This window comes from Phyllobates terribilis, unplaced genomic scaffold (assembly GCF_046119375.1).
Source record: "Phyllobates terribilis strain yellow unplaced genomic scaffold, ASM4611937v1 Scaffold_10__3_contigs__length_209671492, whole genome shotgun sequence".
NCBI lineage: Eukaryota > Metazoa > Chordata > Amphibia > Anura > Dendrobatidae > Phyllobates > Phyllobates terribilis.
In genome coordinates this window covers 126,496,448-126,521,008 of record NW_027362770.1, presented here as the reverse complement: position 1 = coordinate 126,521,008, position 24,561 = coordinate 126,496,448, and the positions used below count along the sequence as shown (strand labels likewise).

At 42.9% G+C, this 24,561-nt stretch overlaps 1 protein-coding gene across 2 annotated transcripts in view; it reads left to right on the top strand.

The window, feature by feature from the left end:
- The window catches only part of FLT4 (fms related receptor tyrosine kinase 4), a 338,737-nt gene that overhangs the window by 187,017 nt on the left and 127,159 nt on the right, over positions 1-24,561 (top strand). For both annotated transcript variants that reach the window (XM_073649775.1, XM_073649774.1), the window contains exon 2: positions 8,915-9,011. In XM_073649775.1, the coding sequence (XP_073505876.1) occupies positions 8,915-9,011 (97 nt within the window). The remainder of the gene's footprint in view (positions 1-8,914; positions 9,012-24,561) is intronic.

Genomic DNA, 24,561 nt, shown 5'->3' with positions numbered 1-24,561 from the left:
CTCTGTAGCTGCCAGCCCCTGACTCCTTGTAACTCTGCTGTTTCCTATGCTGCTTCTCTTCTCCACTCTCCTTGTCTGACTCACCCTGCCTCAGCCCCGGGTTTATACAGGGGAAGTTCTTCCCCTCCCAAGACTGGGCAGGAGGTGTGGCATGCACAGGATCCCTGACCAAAGGACCTCCCACCTGCTCTCAGACATAATATCTCTATCACTGTGGCAACCAGACCCCTGGGGTGTCACATTTTCCTCTTACCCTTTTGGTGGCCAGAATGTTCTCTACCTCAAACTCGTTTTCAGCGGAAACCAGAGCAGGAGGCGTACCTGTAGACTTGGAAAAAGAGTTAAGTACCACGGGTCTGAGTAGAGATACATGGAAGGAATTAGGAATCCGCAAATTGGCCGGGAGTTTCAATTTATAGGCCACCTGGTTGATTTGTTTGATAACTTCCAGTGGACCGATGAACCGAGGCCCTAACTTGTAGGAAGGAATCTTGAGCCGGACATATTTGGACGAGAGCCAGACCTTATCTCCAGGACGGAATTGTGGTGGATCCAGACGTCTTTTGTCAGCCTGTTTTTTCATCCGCTCGGATGACTGAAGAAGTGCGGATCTGGTACTTTCCCAAATGGAGGAAAATTCGTTAACGAGAGATTCCGCAGCCGGATTGTCCACCGAGGCGGAGACGGGAAACGGGATCCAAGGATGCTGACCGAAGACTACAAAAAACGGGGATTTGGAGGAAGATTCGCTCTCGTGATTATTGTAAGAAAATTCGGCCCACGGTAAAAGATCCACCCAGTCGGAATGGTGAGCATTAACAAAGTGCCGGAGGTAACTGGTTAAGATTTGGTTGATCCGTTCTACTTGGCCATTGGACTGTGGGTGATAAGCAGAAGAAAAGTCCAAGGTGACCCCCAGCAGTTTACACATGGCTCGCCAAAAACGAGAGGTGAACTGAACCCCTCGGTCGGATACGATGTGGAGAGTAAGACCATGAAGACGGAAGACATGATGGATAAAGTCTTTAGCTAACTCTGATGCAGACAGGAGACCTGGCAGGGGAATAAAGTGAGCCATTTTAGAAAAGCGGTCAGCAACCACCCATATGACCGTACAACCGGCAGAGACAGGGAGGTCCGTTATAAAGTCCATAGCTATATGCTGCCACGGGGCAGCAGGTACAGGAAGAGGAAGGAGACGGCCGGCTGGCAGATGTCTCGGAACCTTGTTGCGGGCGCAGGACACACAGGCTGAAACAAAGTCTATTACGTCCTTGTGCAGGGTAGGCCACCAGTAATGTTGGGAAATAAGCTGGAGGGTCTTTTTCTGACCAGCGTGGCCAGCTAGGACGAGTGTCCCCAGTGTAGAACTTTCTCACGATCAGGAACAGTTACAAACGTCTTACCGGGTGGAAGACGATTTAGATTCACGGGGGCCACCTGCATTACTTTGGCGGGATCGATGATGCGTTTAGGCTCCTCCTCAAGATCAGAGACCAAAAAGGATCGGGATAAGGCATCAGCTTTAATGTTTTTGTCAGCCGGGCGAAAATGAAGAATGAAATTAAAGCGGGCGAAGAACAAGGACCACCGGGCTTGGCGCGGGTTAAGTCTCTGGGCACTCTGGAGGTAAGCCAAGTTCTTGTGGTCCGTGTAAATTATAACCGGGTGAAGAGCCCCCTCTAGCAGGTAACGCCACTCCTCCAGTGCCAGCTTAATGGCCAACAATTCTCGGTCTCCTATAGAATAATTGCGCTCAGAAGAGGAGAAGAGTTTGGAGAAGAAGCCGCAGGTTACCATTCTTCCGGAAGATGACTTTTGGGTAAGTACTGCTCCGGCTCCAGAGGAGGAAGCGTCGACTTCTAGAAAGAATTGTTTGTTGCCGTCCGGACGATGCAGCACAGGGGCAGAGGAAAAAGCTTGTTTTAATGAAAGGAAGGCCTCCTCTGCTTCGGGCGGCCATTCTCTGGGATTAGCGCCCTTACGGGTGAGCGCCGAGATAGGGGCAGTCCGAGAAGAGAAGTGCGGAATGAAGAGGCGGTAGTAGTTGGCGAAGCCCAGGAACCGCTGAATAGCCTTCAACCCCTCTGGTCGGGGCCACTTCTGGATGGCAGACAGTTTCTCAGGGTCCATTTGTAGGCCGGTCTGAGAGATTATGTAGCCCAGAAAAGGAAGCGAGGTCTGCTCAAAGAGGCACTTCTCATATTTAGCGTAGAGGTGGTTCTGCCTGAGCCTGAGCAGGACCTGACGAACATCCCTCCGGTGAGTGAGAAGATCCGGAGAGAAGACCAAGATGTCGTCCAGGTACACCACCACGCAGGAGTAGAGAAGGTCACGGAAGATGTCATTGACCAACTCTTGAAAGACGGCGGGAGCGTTACAGAGACCAAAGGGCATTACAAGGTATTCATAGTGGCCGTCCCGGGTGTTGAATGCCGTCTTCCATTCATCCCCCTGACGGATACGGACCAGATTATACGACCCACGGAAGTCCAGCTTGGTGAAGATTCTAGCCCCCCTCAGACGGTCAAATAATTCAGGAATGAGCGGAAGGGGGTACTTATTCTTCACTGTGATCTGGTTAAGGCCTCTATAGTCTATACAGTGTCGGAGTGAGCCGTCCTTCTTTTTGACGAAGAAGAAGCCTGCTCCTGCCGGGGAGGTAGATTTCCGGATAAATCCCCGGGCCAGATTCTCCTCAATATATTCAGACATGGACCGGGTCTCAGCAGCGGACAAAGGGTAAATACGCCCACGTGGAGGAGTAGCGCCGGGCATCAGGTCAATTGGGCAGTCATATGGTCTATGAGGGGGTAATGTCTCTGCTTCTCTTTTATTAAAGACGTCCGCAAAAGACCAATAGGGAACCGGTAGGCCGGGTAGATTGTCTGGGGTAGGAGAAGGACGAGCAGGATGAACGGGAACTAAACAAGTCTTATGGCAGTCCTGTCCCCAGCGAAGAACTTCTCCGGTCTGCCAATCAAGCACGGGTGCGTGTCTCTGGAGCCAAGGTAGGCCTAGCAAGAGGGCGTGAGAAAGTCCAGGCAGAACATGAAAGAAGATGCTCTCAGAGTGCAGCATTCCCACCTGCAGAGTTATGGATTCGGTGATGAGTTGGATGGGATGAGGTAAGAGGCCCCCATCCACGGCGGCGACAGATAAGGGTACAGCCAGAGGTTTGGTGGGAATGCGGTATTTCTCTACCAGGGACTGAGAAATGAGATTTCCAGCAGCTCCAGAGTCAAGTTGAGCCAGTTCAAAATAACGGTTCTCCCCGCAGATGATAGAAACCGACAGCATTAGAGATGGAGAGGGTTTATTTCTGTCTAGGGTGACCTCTCTGAGCGACCCTAGACACAGGCGTTTCCCGACCTCTCTGGCAGGAACGGATCCGGTGCTCCTTACTGCCACAGTAGAAGCAGCTCCCCTCGGCACGGCGTAATTCTTGACGGGTCTTGACCATCTTGATATGGTCGACCTGCATAGGCTCGGGTGAGTGCGCCGGGGAAGTAACGGAGGAAGTGACGGGTCTCTGGAAGGTAGGGGCAAGGCGTGGAAACCTCCTCTCACGGGTGGCCTCTTTGGTGCGCTCCTGGAACCGGATGTCAATCCGGGTGGCAAGTGTAATTAAGTCGTCGAGAGTGGTAGGAATGTCCCGACCGGCGAGTTCATCTTTAATACGGCCGGACAGACCCTCCCAGAAGACGGACACCAGGGCGTCGTTATCCCAGGCAAGCTCCGAAGCAAGGGTACGGAACCGTATGGCAAATTGACCCACGGTGAGACTTCCTTGGCGGAGGCGTAGCAGAGATGAGGCAGATGAGGTCCTCCGTCCTGGTTCATCGAAGACCTTCCGGAAAGTCGAGAGAAAGGCTGGCAGATTGGACACCAGGGGGTCTCCTCTCTCCCATAGAGGATTTAGCCAAGCCAGCGCCTCCCCCGTGAGATGGGACATGATGAAGGCTACTTTGGCTCGGTCAGTGGAAAACTGGTGTGCCAACAGTTCGAAGTGCAGAGTGCACAGGTTAATAAAGCCCCGTGCCTGACCGGGATCTCTGCCAAAATGAGGCGGGGCGGTGAGGCGAGGACCGGGAAGAGTTGCCATGGAATTGATAGGCAGTGACGCTGCCGGGGTAGGAGTCGTGCGACTGGAAGCAGGTCCCGAAGAGGTAGTCAGTGTGTCCAGGCGGGAGTTAACACTACGCAGGTGGCTCAGGATGGACTCCTGTTGGGACCTCTGACGGGAAAGTTCATGACATAGGTCCAAGAGCGAGGGAGCTTGGGTGCCACCGGGTTCCATGGCCCGAGCAAACTGTAACGGGTCTGGGAGGTGGAACCTCAGAGCAACTATACAAAGGGGGCAGTCCTTGTAAGGAAGCGGGTGGCTCCCAGGGAAGGCGGGCAGGTAGTCACGGCAAGTGACAGGGACAGTCTCTGGGTAGAAGGGCAGGAGGTCACGGCAAGTGACGGGGACAGTCTCTGGGTAGAAGGGCAGGAGGTCACGGCAAGTGACGGGTACAGTCTCTTGACAGGCGGATGGTCACGGCAAGTGACAGCAGGGTAAGAGTCTCTAGACTGGCAGGTGGTCACTGCAAGTGACGGCAGAGCCTCCAGGTAGACTAGCAGACAGGTAGCAGGTGGGCGCTCCCAGGTGAGCGGGCAAGAGTCTCTGGACAGGCAGGTGGTCACGGCAAGTGACGGCAGAGCCTCCAGGTAGACTAGCAGACAGGTAGCAGGTGAGCGCTCCCAGGTGAGCAGGCAAGAGTCTCTGGACAGGCAGGTGGTCACGGCAAGTGACGGCAGAGCCTCCAGGTAGGCTAGCAGGCAGGTAGCAGGTGAGCGCTCCCAGGTGAGCGGGCAGGAGTCTCTGGACAGGCAGGTGGTCACGGCAAGTGACGGCAGAGCCTCCAGGAAGGCTAGCAGGCAGGTAGCAGGTGAGCGCTCCCAGGTGAGCGGGCAGGAGTCTCTGGATAGGCAGGTGGTCACGGCAAGTGACGGCAGAGCCTCCAGGTAGGCTAGCAGGCAGGTAGCTGGTGAGCGCTCCCAGGTGAGCGGGCGGGCAGATCCATAGACAGACTGACAGGTGTTGGAAGCCAGACTGTCGGACCGCAGGAATGCAAGCAGATAGACAGGAATCAGGTCGGTATCAAGCAGAGATCTTGCAGGTAACTGGCAGGTATCTGGTAACGGGACCTGAGGGCTGAAGCAGAGTTGAAAGGCTTTGCAACAACATTGCTCGGGCACCTCCATTTTGGAGGAGGTGCCTTATATATGGAGAGATCCTCCGGCCATTGGCCGGGGACTCCTTAGGACGCCGCGCGCGGCCCCTTTAAGAGAGGGAGAGCGCGCGCGCGCCCTAAGAACAGAGGCCGGAAAGCAGCGCGCGCTGCCAGCAGAGCGGGAGGAAGCCGCTGGGCACGGAGCGGAGAGGTGAGGGGAACGGCGTCCCTGCCTAGCAGGAGGCAGGGACGCCGACGCTACAATAGCTTTCTGAGTACATTGTATATAGACAGTGAGCTGCTTATTAGATGAGGGGGCATGGTCAGATCAGGGCTTCCATGCCTTGTAGTCCAGGCAGTGATAATCTCCTGATGATAAAACCTTCATTGTAAGTAAACAACAGCACACAGCCTAATAAGTGACACATCCCTGAAATCGGTGTCTCAGCCCCTACCTCATGCTGCCCTCAGATTACATAGCAAAAACCTGCTGACAGATTCACTTTTACATCTCATAAAATGGCTCTTTGGTATAGCATAAGACCCTGTTGTTTCCCACTTGTACCCGTTACAATTCTACATCTCCATTTCTTTCTCATAGTTCCGAATCAAGCCAAAAAAACAACACCGTGTTTCAGGAGGTGCATGGGCTGAGATTTAAATCCTCATTAATCTCCATTAACTTCACAGTTGTTACTGCCAGGCAATTTACATGTAATCCAAACCATCAATTAGGAGGGTTTCTTTTTTTTTTTTTTTTATACTGTGCCATAAAATGAGGTCACCCTCTTGGCACAAAAATTCTGTGCCACCACCATTAACTAGTCAATGACAAGTTCTTTAATTTCGCAAGTGTCAGACTGTTGGTAACAGGAATGAAATGTTTGTAATTTTGCCTGGTTGCTGAATATAAGGCAGTACTTGGGTTAAGTGCATGAAGATACAGCGCTGAAAGCAGCTGCATTAAATAAAGATTTCGCCATGCAAAATGTCTCATGTGTCTGACCCTCTGCGGCATGGGTACTAAATATGCCTTTTTCATTAACAATGCTGCCAAGCCGCACATTTCTATACCTAACGTCATAAATCTACTCTGTGATCTGTGGGTTCAATTTGAATCTGGCACCCTCTCCGATACTTGAGTCCGTAGAAAACCTTCTGATTTTCTATTGCACTTTATGCCCAGTTTATTTTACTCATTTAAGGCTATATTTTCTATGTACATCATCAGCCATACTAACATCTAGATTAAATATCTCTGGAACTGGACTATTCTCCGTATTGATTTCCAGTATTCTTAATGCAGACTTAGCCATATAAGTAATCAGAAATAATAAATGAAAAATTAATAAAAGCTAAAAATGTCATTGTTCAGCTAAAAAGTTTAGAAACTTTCCAAAATACTTTTGGCCTCTGTTCATCAAGCTGTTTTTTGCCATTTTTTTTCTGATGTAAAACTGCTTGAAGTGTCACAAACTATTGGCGCAGCTTGTAGTTGTAAAAAATTTTGCTACTTTTGGTACTTTTACTCCAGTCTTGGCCAACTCCACTAACTTTTTGAAAAGCGGGCAGAGCTGGCCAAGACTGACCAAGCTGAAATGTATTCCAGTTCCTGATGGGGGTACATTTCTAACATTGGTGCAGGCAGCTGAAAGATAAGCTTAGGAATCTGACAATAGGATCAACCCTCTGGGAATCTAGGTCATAAAATGCTGAATAAAATGATACCTTGATATATGCGATCCGATGTTTTATACCAGAGAAATCCACATTTTTCTTACATGTAAATGAGCTGTTAAGATCTATGGGCTGGACAAAGATCTCCCTGACAATCTGCCTTCAGAGATTATTTTACATGAAGGGGGAGATACCAGTGTGAGACATGTAACTTAGAACAGTAGAACTGAACTTTGTCTCCTTAAAAACACATTTGTTGCAGCTCTCACAGCTCTGCTGTATTGCAGCCCTGTCTGCCTGTGAAATGGGAGCTGAAACACTGAGAGGAACCTGCAGATGTGTCAGGTATAATCACATACAGCTCTGCAGTGAGATCTGGAGAGCAGGCTGTCAGTCATTACATGTCTCACACTGGTAACGTCCCCTTCGTGTAAAATAACCTCTGGAGGCAGATTCTCAAGGAGATCTATGTCCAGCTCATAGATCTTAACAGCTCTTTTACATAGAAGAAAAATGTGGATTTCGCTGGAATAACACATCAGATCGCAGACATCAAGGTACCATTTTATTCAGCTTTTTATGACCTATATGCCCATATAGACGGTTTGGGAGGGTTGATCCTACTGACACATTCCCTTTAAAAGGTAAAAACATCTTAATAAATTTGGCACATCTTACTCCAGCTCTTCCTTCATTAAGACTGGTGCACAAAACTTCCATCTTGAAAAATTTAGGTCTTTGTATCTCAGTTGCTTTTTCATTATATTTAATTATATAAATAAAAAGATTATTATTAAGGTCTTGGTTTGCTATCAGTGAATGGGAATGATTTTTTATCTATATCTATAGGCTGAATATTGTTACGGATCTAATATGTCTCACAGCTGAAGGTTTGCTACAATTGTATTCGATTAGTAGCACATTAATACCACATCAATATATCATAATGTCTGTATAATCCTTTATAAAAGGTTAACTCAGTATCTGTCCACCATCTCCTAACAGTCCCTCCTCTCTGCTGCTGCTGAAATCTCACACTGTCCAGTACAAGCTGCAGCTGTCAGTCAGGCTGGGTGAATGGATGAGCAGAGACTGAATATTTTGGAGTTCTTTCAATTTGAAATTTCTTAGAATTTTAAATTGAAAATTTTAAGGATTTGCTCATTTCTAGTTGTTATGCAAATACTATGACTTGTCCATGCAAGTTATTCCCCTAGAATAATTTCCAATCCAACATGGTCTCTCTCTAGGACCTACACTTGTATTATGGAACTGTATTAGCTGCAACTACTATGTAATAGATATTAGGGGGCTGCGGCACTGTGGGAGCGCGGGTTCACCATAGTTTTACTATGGGTGAATCCACTTTTGAGGTTCATAAATGTGTAACTTCTAATGTGTGAAGGCAGCAGGTACACGTACATGCACTTGGCCCGTCCTGAGGAGCTACATCATAAATTTACTTTACGTCTCTGTTTTTCATCAAAAGACACAAGCGCTGGTGTTGAAAGTTTTTCTTTGCTTCATTTAGCCAAAATCACAATAAACGACACATTTTCAAAGAAGACTTGGGAAAGAAGTAAAAACAATGGCTGGGATGTTTTAATTACAAGACTAGTAAATTACACTCGTCCTAAGTACAGCAATCAGATGTGATGGATGAAACGATTCCCTCCTTCGCCCCCCCCCCAATCCAATGGACAAACGTTGCGTTCTAGATTTTCAAACAAGACTCATTAGCTCTGGGATCTACATTAATTCTGAAGTCCAGGGCCTGTGCCACAGCGGGCTTCTGACATTAAGCATTCCCCAGGATTTCTGCCTAAATATGAACAAGACTTTGTTTAACTTTCTTAAATTTGTTGACACAGATGGGAGTCGGGGGCTAGTTACTCCATCTAAATGGCAAAGACTTCGTGTTCAATTAGCAGAATTCATTTGAAATGTGAAACAAGAGCCTGGATTTGAGAGATCTGTTTATTTAAATGTATTTTCTTCTGGTTTTTACCTTTTTTTAGATCTGGTGAGTGGATATTCTATGACCCCGCCTGTTCTGGACATCACCACTGACGAACTTGTGATCAACGCCAATGACTCATTGATCATCACTTGCAGGTAAGAAATTATGGATGACAAATTAACATCAGAAGAAAGAATGATCCTGCCTCGTTCCTACGAAACTTCGTTTCCACCACCGCACCATACACATGTCCGATTACATTGTACCAATATGTTTAAGATGAAGCCATACATTTTCGATATACAGTCAAGGAAAATGTTTGAGAATCTTAATTTCATACACCCAAAGGCAGAGGTAGCCTTCTTCGATTCTTCGTTTTCTGAAAGCTCAGCACATACACATTAGGCCATGGACGATAGTTGTACGAAAATATCAGACATGCCGGATCTATCTTTCGGATGGCTGGGAATGTTCTTCACCCCAAAAGTCAATAATTTTCTATCTAAGGAGCTGAATGACAAACAACAGATTTGGTTGAAGTTGTCCATTTAGTACAACTTGGGTCTAATATGTATGAGGGCCTTCAGGGCCCCCATAACTATTAGATAACAGTTGAATCAACCTGCCCATTTCAGCAGGATCAGTCAACTGTCTGTACAAGGTTTAATCAAAAGTTTGCCCCTGGTATGGTACCAAATACTTGTATGCCCAGCAAGCAATATACCGCTAAATATATAGAAATTACCTACTTACAGGACTATGATGGAGAAAAATTCAGCGCCACCATATAATAAGAGCATATAGAAGAAAAGCGCACACAAAACTGAATATAAAAACAAAAATCTTTATTGAATTATTTAGATACAGAATGTTAAAAAGTAGGGTAGGTGAATAGTGGTTGGGAGCCAATGAGATGGGGAATCACAGGTTGGCAATGTACAGGCAATTAATAGAACAAATCTAATTGCTATATGATATTGTTGGCATTGAACCATGAAAAGCAGTCTACTGAAGACTAATACTGGTCATAATTACATACTAAAGTGCTATGTGCATAAACAGATATCCTACGACCAAAATATAAACACCCAATAGAAAGCATAGTTCAGCCATTATCAAAGCAGTAATAAGAGGAGCTAAACACTGCACCTTAACCAAGCGATGGTGCCACTTCCCCTACGTGCGTTTCGGTGAGCATGCCTTCTTCTGGGGGAGATTCCCAAGAAGAACGCATGCACGCCGAAACGCGCGTAATGGAAGTGGCACCATCGCTTGGTTAAGGCACAGTGTTTGGCTCCTCTTATTACTGCATTGATAATGGCTGAACTATACTTTTTATTGGGTGTCTATATTTTGGTCCTAGGATATCTGCACAAGGGCCTCCTGATTGTTCTATGAGGAGAGAAGAATCTGACCCATTAAATTTCGACGTCCGATCCTTGTAGACCCGGAGATAAAGAGCTTCCCTGATGATTCTGGCAGAATACATGATCGCCTGAGATAAGCATTTTTGTGTATTGAGAGAGATTCAGCTAGTCATTTTTTAATCATGTGATGGCATAGACCTAATGGTAAGCAGAAGAACTAACTGGGTAGAAAGGCAAAATGAGCAATTGTAAGTACACAGTGCTATATAATATGATGACTGCAATATATTAAAAGGATAAAAACTTTGATGGAAGTACTTCATTAATTAAATAAAATTAGTCTCAGAACAAGTTCTTGATATTAAGTTTAATGTGAGCTCAAGCCTTTAGTACCAGGACATCAGCGTGAGCCCAACGTGACAAATGCCCAATATTATCTTCTGTTGTGCATGGTGATATAGTTACTCCTAGCAATTACTAATCAATCTTGAAGATGTCAATGCACTATTGTTTTTTTTATGTGACCTGGTTAAGGTGGAATTTCAACATCTCCTACAGTTATATAATTGGATGGTAGACATTGGTCCTCTCCTGGGCATCTATCTCAAGTTCTTGGCAATGTTTGAAAATCAATGAAGAGATACAGGCATGTATGATAACGTCTCCACTAACAGAGGCTAGCAATGGGGTCCCATTTCCTGAGAAAGATGTACATTCCAGTAGTGAGACCTTCATTTCTTATACATTTATACCTGTGGATATGTAAGAGATGGGACAACCCCTATTAACAATGAGCCCTGGAGTCTGGCAACGATTTCTAAGTTTGCAAATCCTGTAGCCACTGAAGGCCACATCCATTTCGCCCTGAAAGAATGAGAATGAGATCACTATATGTCAAATTCTGAATCATAAAATCTCCAAGAAGTGCTCATTTAACCATCTTTTGTACTAACCGAGGGGGCGTCACTACTTGGCAACAGATACATTTCATCCATTATAAGCACAATGATATAAATGGTTTCCACCTGTGGCCAGATACAGTATGTTTATAGCGCATTATATGGCTTCTCTCGTAAACTAAATAAGACCATAAATGCTTATGCAAAATGTTTTAATGAGCAAACAAATAATAAAAAAGCTAAAAATCTGTAAGGACCATAAAGGCCAGCCCCACCACAAGCTGAAGAGTAACACACCCCAGTAAGAGTACAGCACAGGAATGCAATAATTATCACTGGGATTTCATTCATTCCCACAAAGGATATTCAAGCAATGTTAGTTTAGCTTCTTTGGAGAAACTTAAAAGAAGTTTCAGATCACTGAATATTCCATAAAAGTGAGATCAGGGTAGGTTTGATCACTAGGGAACAATTCCCGGCAGAGATGTGGCACGCAGGTACCGTCATTCTCAATTAAATTCTATAGAATATGCGGAAAAGTAATTATTACGCAAAACTCTTTTAAGGGTAAACCACACATTAATGAAGTTTAGCCTTGACAAATATTAAAGGGATTGTTTAGTAAAAAAAAATATGTTTATATTAGGTATGAATGCAGTTCTATATAATTAATACTTTGATTATGCGGAGTTCCACCAAAGCTTTGAGTAATTCTCTATCACATATTTTTATAAAATGTTATTAATGACGTGCTGTGATAATATCCAACAAAACCAGTCACATTCCCAAAATAAAAGGCTGAGATATAATGTATATGGCAAGTATACAAGAACCTGATAAAGAATCATGGACCTGCAAGGTCATGACCATCGTTGGTCAACACAGATGACCCTAAACAACATCCAATACAAGGAAATAGAAAGCTATATTTAAAATAATCAGTTGCTAAAAAGAGAGGGGAAAAAAAGGAACGAGAGTGGAAAAAGAGGAAGGAGTTAAATTTGAAGTCTTCAATAGGTTTAATTAAGTCCGAATGAGATCCAACAAAACATCATATTGTACTTGGACCCATGTTAGTCTATGAGGCCGTCTATATGTTAAATTGTTTCCTCGTACAGTGACTGTCCAAGTTTGATCTGATATTCTGATTGGACTCAATGTCCATGACTCAATGAGTGTGTGGAAGCCTTCAGACTGCACTCGGATGACATCTAAGTGCAGCCAATTTCCGCGCACTCAAAGAATGGAGTAGATGGAGACATTTTTTTCTCCATCTTCTCATCAGAGAAAATAGGAGCACTCTTTGTTCACAGTGTCATTTGCATAATCGGCCCAATTCTCTCGGATGAGAGAATACACTTTCGTGTGCCCCTGCCTTAAGCCAGCTCAATTTACAACTGATGAAGCTGAAGTATATGGAACAAGTAAAGATTTGGAGAGAATGGTAGTTGGAAGTCTGTCAGTTGCCCGTCAAGCCTTTGTCCAAAAACTGGTCAGTTTAGGATAATTCCAGAAAATATACTTGAGAACACTTGTGTCCATGCCACATCACCTCCGATCCTGTCCTTAAAATTTTAATGTAGCTCCAGTATCAGTACATGCTTTGTGTGAAGGGATTGGCTGACTTCTTATCTCAATAGCTAAGCCAGCCCCATTTTTTGTATATGCATTGGCTATAACAGAAAAGGGGGCTGGCTCAATCTAAGCATAAAACGCATGAACGTGGTCTTAAGGTGCTGTAATAGTGGCCCGGCCACAGGTGGTCATCCAATCTCTGTTAATCATCTAACAAAGAAAAGGATACATAAAATAGTATTATATTTCACAAAAACAATTACTCCGGGAATATTTTTTTTATTAAATCAAGAATTGTATAACAAATGGTTCGTGGAGAGCACAGAAAAATGGCAACAAAGTCAAATGTGATATTATAAATCAGGCCACAGATACATCAAGTGAAATTACTGGGAACAATAATAAGAGTAACGATTCATGGCTAAACTTTTTCCTGTGCCGGATATTTTATTATTATTGGTAGAGGCAGGTAGTATCAAATCTCCATTGTGATCATGCAGAACACAAGCTTGAATTTCAGAATAAACATCAATCTGGTTAGAGAACACTGGGGACTACATGTAGACCTGCTGCCCAAACCTAATAGGTGTCTGTAAAACTGCAAATCATGGGCCAAAACCGGAGCATTATGTATCCTTCTTTTAGAAATGATTAATCCCATGCCCGCAGCCTGTGATTAAACATAATATCTTCATATATATAGATATTAATGAGATTTCATCCCCCCACCCATAGTGGCTTTAAATGAGTGGTAATCGACTTGTGATATCATTGATCAGGAAGAAATTTTCTGCTTCAATGCCAAATAATATTTTAGCCAATAATAAATATGAATAATAATTATTAATATTGAATACAATTATTATTATTTTATAGAGACGATCGAATCTTTTGAAATTCAAATTCGCCAGGTTCGACAAATCTTTCCAAAAGCCGGATTTCCCGATTGCTGCTACTCCAATTGTTCTGAAAAGATGTGTATAACTCTCTGAGGTCCCATTGGACTGTATCTAACCCCTTTCAATCTCTTTAATGCAAACACCACCTTAGTAATGTCAAGGTGACCTCACCATAAAAATGGTAGAATCCAACAGCCCATGTTATAATAGTATACACACAGACTTTTCATGTTTTTTTTTAAATTAAAAAAATGGTGCATAAATGATCCCCTTTAGTAATTTGTGATCAGATTGACTCAAACTGATGGTGTTGCTGTCAGAGGTAACATAATTCTGCTTTGACAAGTATTGTGCCATAACACCCTCCTCTTCCTCCATACTAATACATTTGCGCAAGGACAATGAGGCCAGTAGTGGCAGTACTACTACCAGGATAGCTGGTGGTGGGGCTTCCACTTCTACTTACGGCTCCCGCACTCTTAGTCGTTGTATGGAATTTTTAATTCTTTTACACTACCCTGTCTATTGTCATTGCCACTTATTTATTATAAATTTTGTACAACACTATAATTAACTTTTGACAATTTTTTTTCAACTCCAGTTATTCAACCCTTTTGCCAAAAAAGACACAACAAGAAATATATAATTGAGTTCACCTCCCCATCCATCTTTAAAAAATTATAAAAAATATAAATGCTTTTCAAAATTGTAGTGCCTTTAGTAAACATGAACTTCAGGTGCACCACTTGTTTTTTAGTATACCTCTTCTTGGTCCTTAATCCTAGCCGCAGGACTTAATATCCCATAGAAAAGAAAAAGAAAAGAAAAAAAATACTTCACTAATCACTTATGCCTGTCCAAGATCCCAAGTGGAGGGTACTGTTTTTCCAACTCTGTAATGAATTGAATTTGAAACCGTTCCCAGTTTTCTTTGGAAATATAATGCTGGATACACTGAATATTGAAAAGTTGACTTTTCGGAACTCATCAAGTCAGAGAATAATGTCTGAATTCTGTAAGTGCCTTTTTATAACTCTACTCCTCTTAACTACTTCACCTCAGTTAGAGATTTACAGGCTCATATGTTACAATTATTGAATTTAGAATTAAATGCAACATTTGACCATAGATGTAGGTATAGAGAGGTATCCAGTTCATGTCTTGCAAGGCAAATGTATGGCTGGCCACAACTTTCCACAATTGTGACAGATTATTGCTGAGGGTTGCAGAAAATGGAATCTGATTGACAAGCCGACTTAATTACAAAAAGAATAAGACAACTTAAAAATGCACTCAAAGTTTTTGTTTCTTGAACTACACCCCCATGCCTTGTTGTCTATCACACTCTGCATTTCTCTGATATACAGTCTACTTATTTCCACGTAGATTAATCTCCTGTTTTCTTCTTTTCAGCCTTTATTTTGCTATCTCTTTTCTCCCTGCATACTCATCTGAGCTCTACTATAAATTCCATGTTGCAGAAGGGGCCAGTAACATGTCTATAAACTAATAAATTATAATTATACCTTAAGTGAAGGTTGAACTGCTGTGTCCTATATTATAACTGTGTGACAGTTCCTGTGCAGTCATCATCATTATCTTTGATAAGAGTTTCTGTCTGCTCCTGTGGAGAACATTTAATCTTCACAGATTTTGGACAGGCACATTACAAAAATGCCAAATATCTTCCAGTCTGGATCCAATTACTCTTTATTTGACAACACTCAAACATTCAATGTTAGAAATTTGACAAAACACCTGAAAACTGATATTTTTTAAACTAAATTGCCAGAAATGTTAGATACATCTGGTGCCACATTGTCTTTTACAGATATCTTATATGGATCACATTTTGTATTAGTTTTTTTTTATATTATACAGTTTTATAATTTTTTTTAGATTTTTTATTTTTTAGATTTTCATGTAAAGTACCAGGTTGTCTGGCTATTTAAAGTAAAACATACTATGCTTTATTAAATCATATTTAATGCACATGATAGTGCACAAAAGGGAGGAAGCATGTCCATAACAGGGTATCCAAATATTATAGAGACCAATGAATACATGGTCACTTCCCGCTAAACCTAATATATAGTGATACGAAACCTGTACGCCGCGGCAGTGTGATCATATGGCTTCCTTCATGGAGCCACACAGCTTTGGTGCACCATCACAGAGGTCCCATCAGGTGCCTATATATGGAGCTTTTCTTGCCTTAAAAGGGTTGTACTAACTCAAGATTGGCGCACCAAAACACCATGTCAGGCTGGAGTGGTGGTCATGCATTGTGCATTTTAGACCCCATTCTCAGGATTAGTTGGGGGGGATGTTCCAGCTGTTAGACCCCATGCAATCAGCAAGTTGTCACCTGTTGGGTCAACCCTTTAAAAGTAATGCTTTCAGAAGAGAATACTTTCATATATACGGAGTCCGATGAAGCATGTCTTGATTTTTTTATTCTCTGATGAAATACACTTTTATGAGAGATATATTACAGCCATAAATACGGCCATGTGCATGGGACCTTACTCTGAACATCTTATGATGAGCCCATATGGGATGATTCCATAATGAGAAGCATTGGCAACACATAGCAGAGAGTATAACCTACATTTCTTTGCTGTAAATCTGAAAAAAACATTAAATAAACTGGCAGCTAAAATGCCCAAACCACAAGTTAGAGAAAATTTGAGCTTTTTATATATCTGCCAAAAACAAATGGAAGACTTTACCATCATTCACCATACATTCCCACCAAGAGTTGTGAAATATTATGAAGAAATCAAGACCAAGAATGGATGAGGATTTCTGCATATAATAGCATGTTTTTTCTGTTGTAATGATGGTACAGATACAAATATGGCAACAAGTGGCAAAGTTAATTACTATCAGTTGGACATAGTTCATAGTTGATAAGCAAAATAATGACCAGAATAATGGTGATCTCCAATGACATGATTGCACAGATGGTCTGCTTGCTGTAATCTACAGGCAACTTAAAAATATTAGTGTAAAATTGAATTGCAATTGCTTCGGGCACACCTGTATGATTGAAAGTCGGTAGCTCCAGGGAGAAATAAAGTTCATTTTCTCCCAAGTGCCACACTTTAAGTACTGCAGCCGGGCACCTCCATAACGCTTTTAACCTGCAGATTAATCATATGGAGCCATAGAAAGCTGATGTAATGATGATGTTGATAATTTTGCATGGCTCTTGACAAAGGGTGGGATATAATAAGTAGCAAGTGATCAGTTAGTTCTTGAAGTTGATGTGTTGGAAGCAGGAAAAGTAGGTAAGAGTAAGAATCCAAACTGAAAATTGTGATAATTAGATGACTTGGTCAGAGTTAGAGACGAGCTGATCAGTCCACGTTGGATTAAGTTTGAGTTGGGTTTTCTGAAATTCGTAGTTTCATGGTAGGTCGAACACTTTGAAATTCAATTTGTGGTTCGCAAAAAAAAAAACTTGCCTGGCACCAATTTCCACGAGAAGGCTGATGTATTTTTGCTTGGCCGTACGAGCTTCCCCGTAATGACCTGCAGCTACGACATCTTGTGGATTATCATACCTTGTACAGTCGTGGTCAGTACCTGGGCCATCTCAGATCTGCGGTTCCCAGTGGAGCACAGTCTGTACGGCAGAGTCATTTCAGATCTGCGGTTCCCAGTGGAGAACAGTCTGTACAGCAGAGTCATTTCAGATCTGTATGGCAGAGTCGTTTTCCATCTCTACAGTCAATTTCTCCTGAAGAGTGTAAGCTCTTATGATTAGCAAGGCCCTCTCTCTCTCTACTGTAGAGTGTAAAATCTTATGGTCAATGGGGTCCTCTCACTGTCTCATCTCCCCATGTGTATTTTATTTTCCGAGCAATGACAAGCTTTCTAGTATTGCGAATCGCCTTAATTTATTCGCAACACATCAAATACTTTGGGGAAAATTCAACAAAGTCGGAGAATTCAAGTTCAAATGTCTGCTCATCTCATCAGATCATATCCAAATGGCAAGTCTTGTGTGACTTGTGTGGTGTTCATAGTATGCAGGGGTTAGTAACTACCAAAAGACATTTATTGAAGCACTATCAGTGAACTTTCAACAGAGTCTTGGGTGCCAAAGGCTCATTTATTCCTATAGGGAGCAAAGTCTAGCTCATTTGGTCATATCCCAAAGAGGAGCTGCAGTATCCTAAACTGTTGAAAAACCAAAAATGGGCCATGGGAAGTTTAGCCACCTGTGTCCCTCTTTTGAGCCCCTCTGTGGTGATAGGCAAATCCTATTTTTCAAAAGAAATAACTGTGTTCCTTTAAATTAGAGGAAACCTGTCACCATAAAAATTCAGCCCAATCTGCAGGTACCATGGTATTGAGCAGAAGCAGCTGAGCAGATTGATATATAGAATTACGAGAAGAGATTGAGGATAACCTGCGTTTTAATCATTTAGACCTCTACTCTTTCTGGGATTTTAGGTCCAGGGGGCAGTCCCATCAGTGACTGACAGTTGTCTTTCTATAAGTGTGCATACAGAGGTAGCTGTCAATCACTGATAGGACCGCCCACTGGACCAAAAATCCCAGAAAGAGTAGAGGTTTAAATGATTATAACAGAGGATATACTGAATCTTTTTTCACAAAACTATATATCAATCTACTCATCTCCCCTGGTCTATAAAATGGTGACTGCAGATTGGACTGCATTTTCATGGTGACAGAATCATTTTAGGATCTAAGGAGTAAGGTTTCTCCTTGAGGAGAGTGACATGCCTGGCATGCCAGTGTAAGGAGGCTTATAAGCGATGCAATCAATAGGTGGCACTAGAGGTCAATCTTCTTCCTCTCTGAAGAAGCAATGTGCATATTTAGGTTCTTTTTAAGCTTTTTTTTTTAAAAATGAGGTTACAAATAATTTCTGAAAATACAAAGAAGGATGTTGGGTTAAACGACATGGGAAGATTTGCGAACGAGGAAATTAAATTTGAAGGCCAGGCATACATTTGACCTTAGATTTTCAGCAAGGCATCGGACATGGAGTTGGCCAGATCTCTACATAGATTCTCCACATGAGCCCAGCTCATAATATAAGCATCATTCTGAGAAAACTTTTCAACTACCTGACATTAACAACTAGCAAATATCCAATAAAAAAAATCTAATTTTATTTGTTCCAGTGCTCCCTGAGATCCAATCTAAGTCCAATGTAATTGACTGGACCTCACAAGTTTTTTGGAAAGGTTGCACCACAGCCACTCAGTGACAGATCTGTAATGCTTTTGGAATTCTAGAAAAAGTGTAACCTAGTAATGTATTAGAAAACTGATTCAATCCTTCCTAAAAAAACAAATATTAAATACATTATTAGGAAACTTTTTAAAGAACACAATCACTATTTTGTCAATGAAAAATGTAATGTATATTTCGTAAAAATTTAGCAAGAACATTTTAAGCGCATCCGTCAAAAAAATGCTTCAGATTTATTTGCCACATGTATTAACAAAAATGACAATATATATATATATATATATATATATTTATATAAATTCATTCATTCTGGTACAGATTATAAAACACTGCAAAAGTAGGGAGTAGTAACAGACGAAGCTAGGAAAATTAATATCTGGATCCTTTTTAACAACATCTACAAATAGAAAATTACAGGAAAAAGTCAATAGTTCACTTATTCTACTGCAGCCAGTTTTTATTTTTGCACTTTCATTTATTCACTCCTGTTCTTCCAAGAGCCATAACATTTTAATTTTCTGTTGACAAAGCCATACGAGGGCTTGTTGTAGTTTTGAACGGCACCTTTTACCATACAATTAAATAGAAAAAAGAAGAAAAATTAAATAGAAAAATTCAAAGTGTTAAATGGTGGAAAAAAAAACACGCAATTCCACCATTTTTTTAAATTTTCTTTTTACGCCACTGATTCTGCATTAAAAATTACCAGGCAACATCATTTTCTCTTTCAGTATAATTACAGCGATACCAAACATTTTTATGTATACTAGTACTTGACACTCCAAAATAATGTACAGACTTTTTAATTATTATTTAATTGTAGGCAATCCAGAAATTTGATATAACATTTCAGTCTAAAAACCTGGATGTTCATAAGATACATATTGCTGTAAGATCCATGTGAGCTATGTTAGTGGGCGCAAGAGTGTGACTGCAGTTGCTGTATGCAAGATCTTACAGCAATCTATAATTGACGAAGGTCCAGGTTTTGGGACGAAACGTTATATATAATTTCTGGATTCAGTATTGGAGTATATAGTGAAAATTACATTATCTTACGAAGCTCCGGCACTGGATCAAGATGACAGAGATAGGGGTCTTCTGCAGGCGCTCACTGCCATGACCACTCATCCGCAATCTGCGATTTTGTTGTGTGTGAGGAGGGGGTGATGGAAACCGGTGCATTCGCACACACCAACCAGTCCATTTAAATGTGGACTTTAAATAGTTAAACAGCAGTGATCGCAGTTCATTCCAATAAATGCTACAAGAGGCAGATGCCACCTGTATAACACAGCCATCCTCTGCTCCATACATCCGCACCTGACTTAAGACAAACTATTAATTCATATGTCAGCAAGGAGTTAAAGGGGCACAGGGTGGGGTACTAAATTAAAAAGAAAAAGATATTCGCCTACCGGACCGACGCTATGTCCCCCACTAGTCTCCTGAAATCAAATCTGGCAAGGGGCACCACGTGAATGCTTCAACCTTTATGTTCTGTCCAAGCAGAAGTACGTTTTTTTTTATTTAATACCTGTAAAGACCCGGGTCTTCCGTGGATGTAATACTACTCAGATAATACAGGGAGAGGGTAAAACAGTGTGGCAATACTTTATTGAACCACCAAACAGACAATAAACACATAGAGCAGTCCCTGCAAATACCCAAGATGGTGCAAAATTACACAATCTCACCCTTTCACTGGTCCGATGGGAATAGAGCAGCTGCGACTTTGGGACGTCCAGGGCCAAACCACCTCAACCAGAGGCCCTCCCGCTTTTGGAGAGCCCCCACAGAGATAGGTAGTGGCAAGCTTAGGAAGTTGACAGTCCATTGAGGTACAATGCCAGGAGACCCGAGGGTCTCACCCTGGTCTCTCTGAGAGTTTCCGTGGGGCCAGATGAACGGTTGGTCCAAATCTGGCTTCTCTGAACGTCTCCACGGGTTCCAGGCAACCGAAGGATCCCACCTGGCAATCCTAAACAACATATCTATGGGGCCAGGTGACTTCATTGTCCCAACCTGGTCTCCCCAAATGTATCCATAGGTTCTCTGATGGTCAATGGAGCAGATCCATATCCTTCCAGTCAGGGCCATGTACCCTTAGGCCAGAATCATGTAGAATCCAAATCTGTGTCTTTCTGGATCGAGCCATGCTACCAAGCTGATGTCCTGAAGATTCTGTCTGATCTTTTATTCTCTCTTTCAATTCTGCCTGCTTCAGAGGCATATATCCCTTAAATAGTTACAATTACACTTTGAAATACACATCCACAAGTCAAGGATTAGGGGTGATATTATTCCACATGGCTCACTGTTTGTGCATTTAATCAACTTACATAGTTGGTGTTGCAGGGGCTTTTTAAATCAACATCTAGCTGGCTTTAGTACAATATGCAATTAGCATAGTAACAAACATCATTGTGTCAAAACCAATAGAAGTTAACATTCAGATTTATACACATAATAGTATGTCCTTCTTGACCAGCTACAGAAAAACACATACATTCACAAATCAACACATACACAATAGTGTATTTCTCTTAGCTTAAGAAATCTAGACGTTTGGCTGATTAATATAAGAAGCTGTTTCATCACAATACCCATACCTGGACCTAGCCTTGGACTGGCCCACAGGAGAACAGGAGAATCCTCTGGTGGGCCACCACCCTCTTATATGAGCAGTACTTGGCACAATATACTTGAATCACTATGTACAGACAAAGGCAGCATCTTATTCATTTAACAATCTACGCAGTTCATTGTTATATACATTTGTGATTGAGGATAATGTCACATTTGCATGTAGTTGAGAAGTGGGTCCCTGAAGTTGGTTACTGGTGGGCCCTTAGCACACCAGTGTGACACAGCCTGAACCCATTAACACTAACTTTTAAAGTAAGGGACAAACCCTTAAAGGGATCTGGATGCCTCTCTTGAAAGTAATATTACAAATTATGTGTTCTCCATGGGTTGTGGACATTTATTCTGATTGCTATAATTTGGAGTCAAAAATATGAATATTGAAATTTTTGCCTGCTTCTAGATCAGGGGTCCTCAAACTTTTTAAACAGGGGGCCAGTTCACTGTCCCTCAGACCATTGGAGGGCCGAAATATAGTTTTTTAAAAAAAATCTATGAACATATTCCTATGCACACTGCACATATCTTATTTTGAAGTAAAAAAAAACAATACAGGAACAAATACAATATTTAAAATGAAGAACAAGTAAAGTTAAATCAACCGGTATTTCAGTAGGCAGGTAAATGTCCCCAATAGGCAGCATAGGTCCCCAATAAGCAGGTAAATATCCCCAATAGGCAGCATAGGTCCCCAATAGGCAGGTAAATGTCCCCAATAGGCAGGTAAATGTCCCCAATAGGCAGCATAGGTCCTCAATGGGCAGGTAAATGTCCCCAATAGGCAGCATAGGTCCCCAATAGGCAGGTAAATGTCCCCAATAGGCAGCATGGGTCCTCAATAGGCAGGTAAATGTCCCCAATAGGCAGCATAGGTCCCCAATAGGCAGGTAAATGTCCCCAATAGGCAGCATAGGTCCCCAATAGGCAGGTAAATGTCCCCAATAGGCAGCATAGGTCCCCAATAGGCAGGTAAATGTCCCCAATAGGCAGCATAGATCCTTAATGGGCAGGTAAATGTCACCAATAGGCAGCATAGGTCCCCAATAGGCAGGTAAATGTCCCCAATAGGCAGGTAAATGTCCCCAATAGGCAGCATAGGTCCTCAATGGGCAGGTAAATGTCCCCAATAGGCAGCATAGGTCCTCAATAGGCAGGCTGTTTCCCCCTTATAATGCCCCATGCAGGTTGATCCCCCCTTATAATGCCCCATGCAGGATGTCACCCCCCACATAATGCCCCATGCAGGATGCCCCTTTCTCCCACCATATAATGCCCCATGCAAGATATCACTCCCCTGTCTTTATAATGCCCCATGCAGGATGTCACCCCCCCCATATAATGCCCCATGCTGGATGTCACCCCCCATATAATTCCCCATGCAGCATGTCACCCCCCCATATAATGCCCCATTCAGGATGTCACCCCCCATATAATGCCCCATGCAGGATATCACTCCCCTGTCATTATAATGCCCCATTCAGGATGTCAACCCCCCCATATAATGCCCCATGCAGCATGTCACTCCCCCATATAATGCCCCATGCAGGATGCCACCCCCCCATATAATGCCCCATGCAGCATGTCACCCCTAATATTATGTCCCATGCCTCCATACATTAAAAAAAAAAAAATCAAATACTCACCTCACTTCTCCTCACCTGCTGCAGCTGCTCAATTCCGGACTCCAGCGTCGCCGGCCTCATCCCGCTCTGCACTGCCTGTGATGGTTCAGGGGAGGGCGCGGTGTAAAGATGTCACCGCACCCTCTGACCTGAGACGTCACAGGGAGTTCAGAGCAGGAAGACAGAGGATCTGCGGAGGCACGGGGAGAGATAGGTATCCGGCTGCCAGGGTCCAGAGCAAGCGGGGGGGAAGGTCGGGCGCTGGCACCGCTCTCCTCCGCCCACAGCCCGGCGGGCCAGATAAAAATCCTCTGCGGGCCGCATGTGGCCCGCGGGCCATAGTTTCAGGACCCGTGTTCTAGATAATTGTTGTAGTATAAGAGTAGACTGTGCCTTTTTTAACCTTAGTATGTTTCTGCCAACTAAAAGGGAGCTTCTATAGTCTGGCTTGGCAGTAGCCATTTTGGCTTAGCAGGGTCCAAAGGTTCCTTGGTTTCAGGACACAGACAGAAGAGGGCCCCTGTGCAAGAACAATATCTGGGCCCTTTGTAATCTAATAGCACATCATCATGCACAATTCCACTTGCTTTGAAGGTGGTAGTGGCCCCCCTTACCTCTTGGGCCCCAGGTGCGGCTGCACAGGTTGCACCAATAGTATGTGCGCCCCTGTTTGGTTTGTACCTTTACGCATCAATACAGAGATCTAGACTTTGCTCTGGCTGCGCAGTAGCTGTTGACCAGTGGAGCAATTTATAGGATTAAGCCAAACAAGCCTGGTTGGAACAAGACAGGGGCAAGGACAAAGTTGGATCCAATATAGGGAAGATAGAGAAGCTGGGTCAGATTTCAGAAGGTCAATCACAATCCATTGCAGTCCAGGGGTCAAAGCAGCTAGGGCATCTAGGGGTTATTCTAGAGAAAAGTCAAGAAGTCATTACACAGAATAAGATTTCAAAAAGTACTCAAAAGTAATATCCAAAAAGAAAACCTTAATACAGGTGACACGAAACAGGGGATTTAAATGGGTTGTCTCAAGTTCTTAAATGTTTAAAATTGCAAAATGCTTTTTAAAAATTTAAATTTGGAATTTACCGCTTCTCAAGAATTGAGGGATTTTTAATTATATAGTTTACAGCTATTGCCCAGGTTACCAGCCACCCCTGCAGTCTCAAATTGGGTGATATTCCTTAGAAGCACGTGCCGCTTGCATCCTCTGAAACTGGGCGGATCACTTCATCTAACAAGCTTCACTCCTCTTGTGCTTCTCTGATGCGGCAAAGGCTATGAGTAAGGGATGAGTGGACCTGTGGAAGTTCGGGTTCTGGTACCCAACCGAACTTTAGTCCAAAGTACCCAATCGAACTTTAGTCTGCAAACTTGAACCTGAACCCGAAAAATCAATGGGGACCCGAACTTTGGAGCTGAAAAATCTTTCTCTCTCTCCTTTTTTGTGGAACTGAAATGT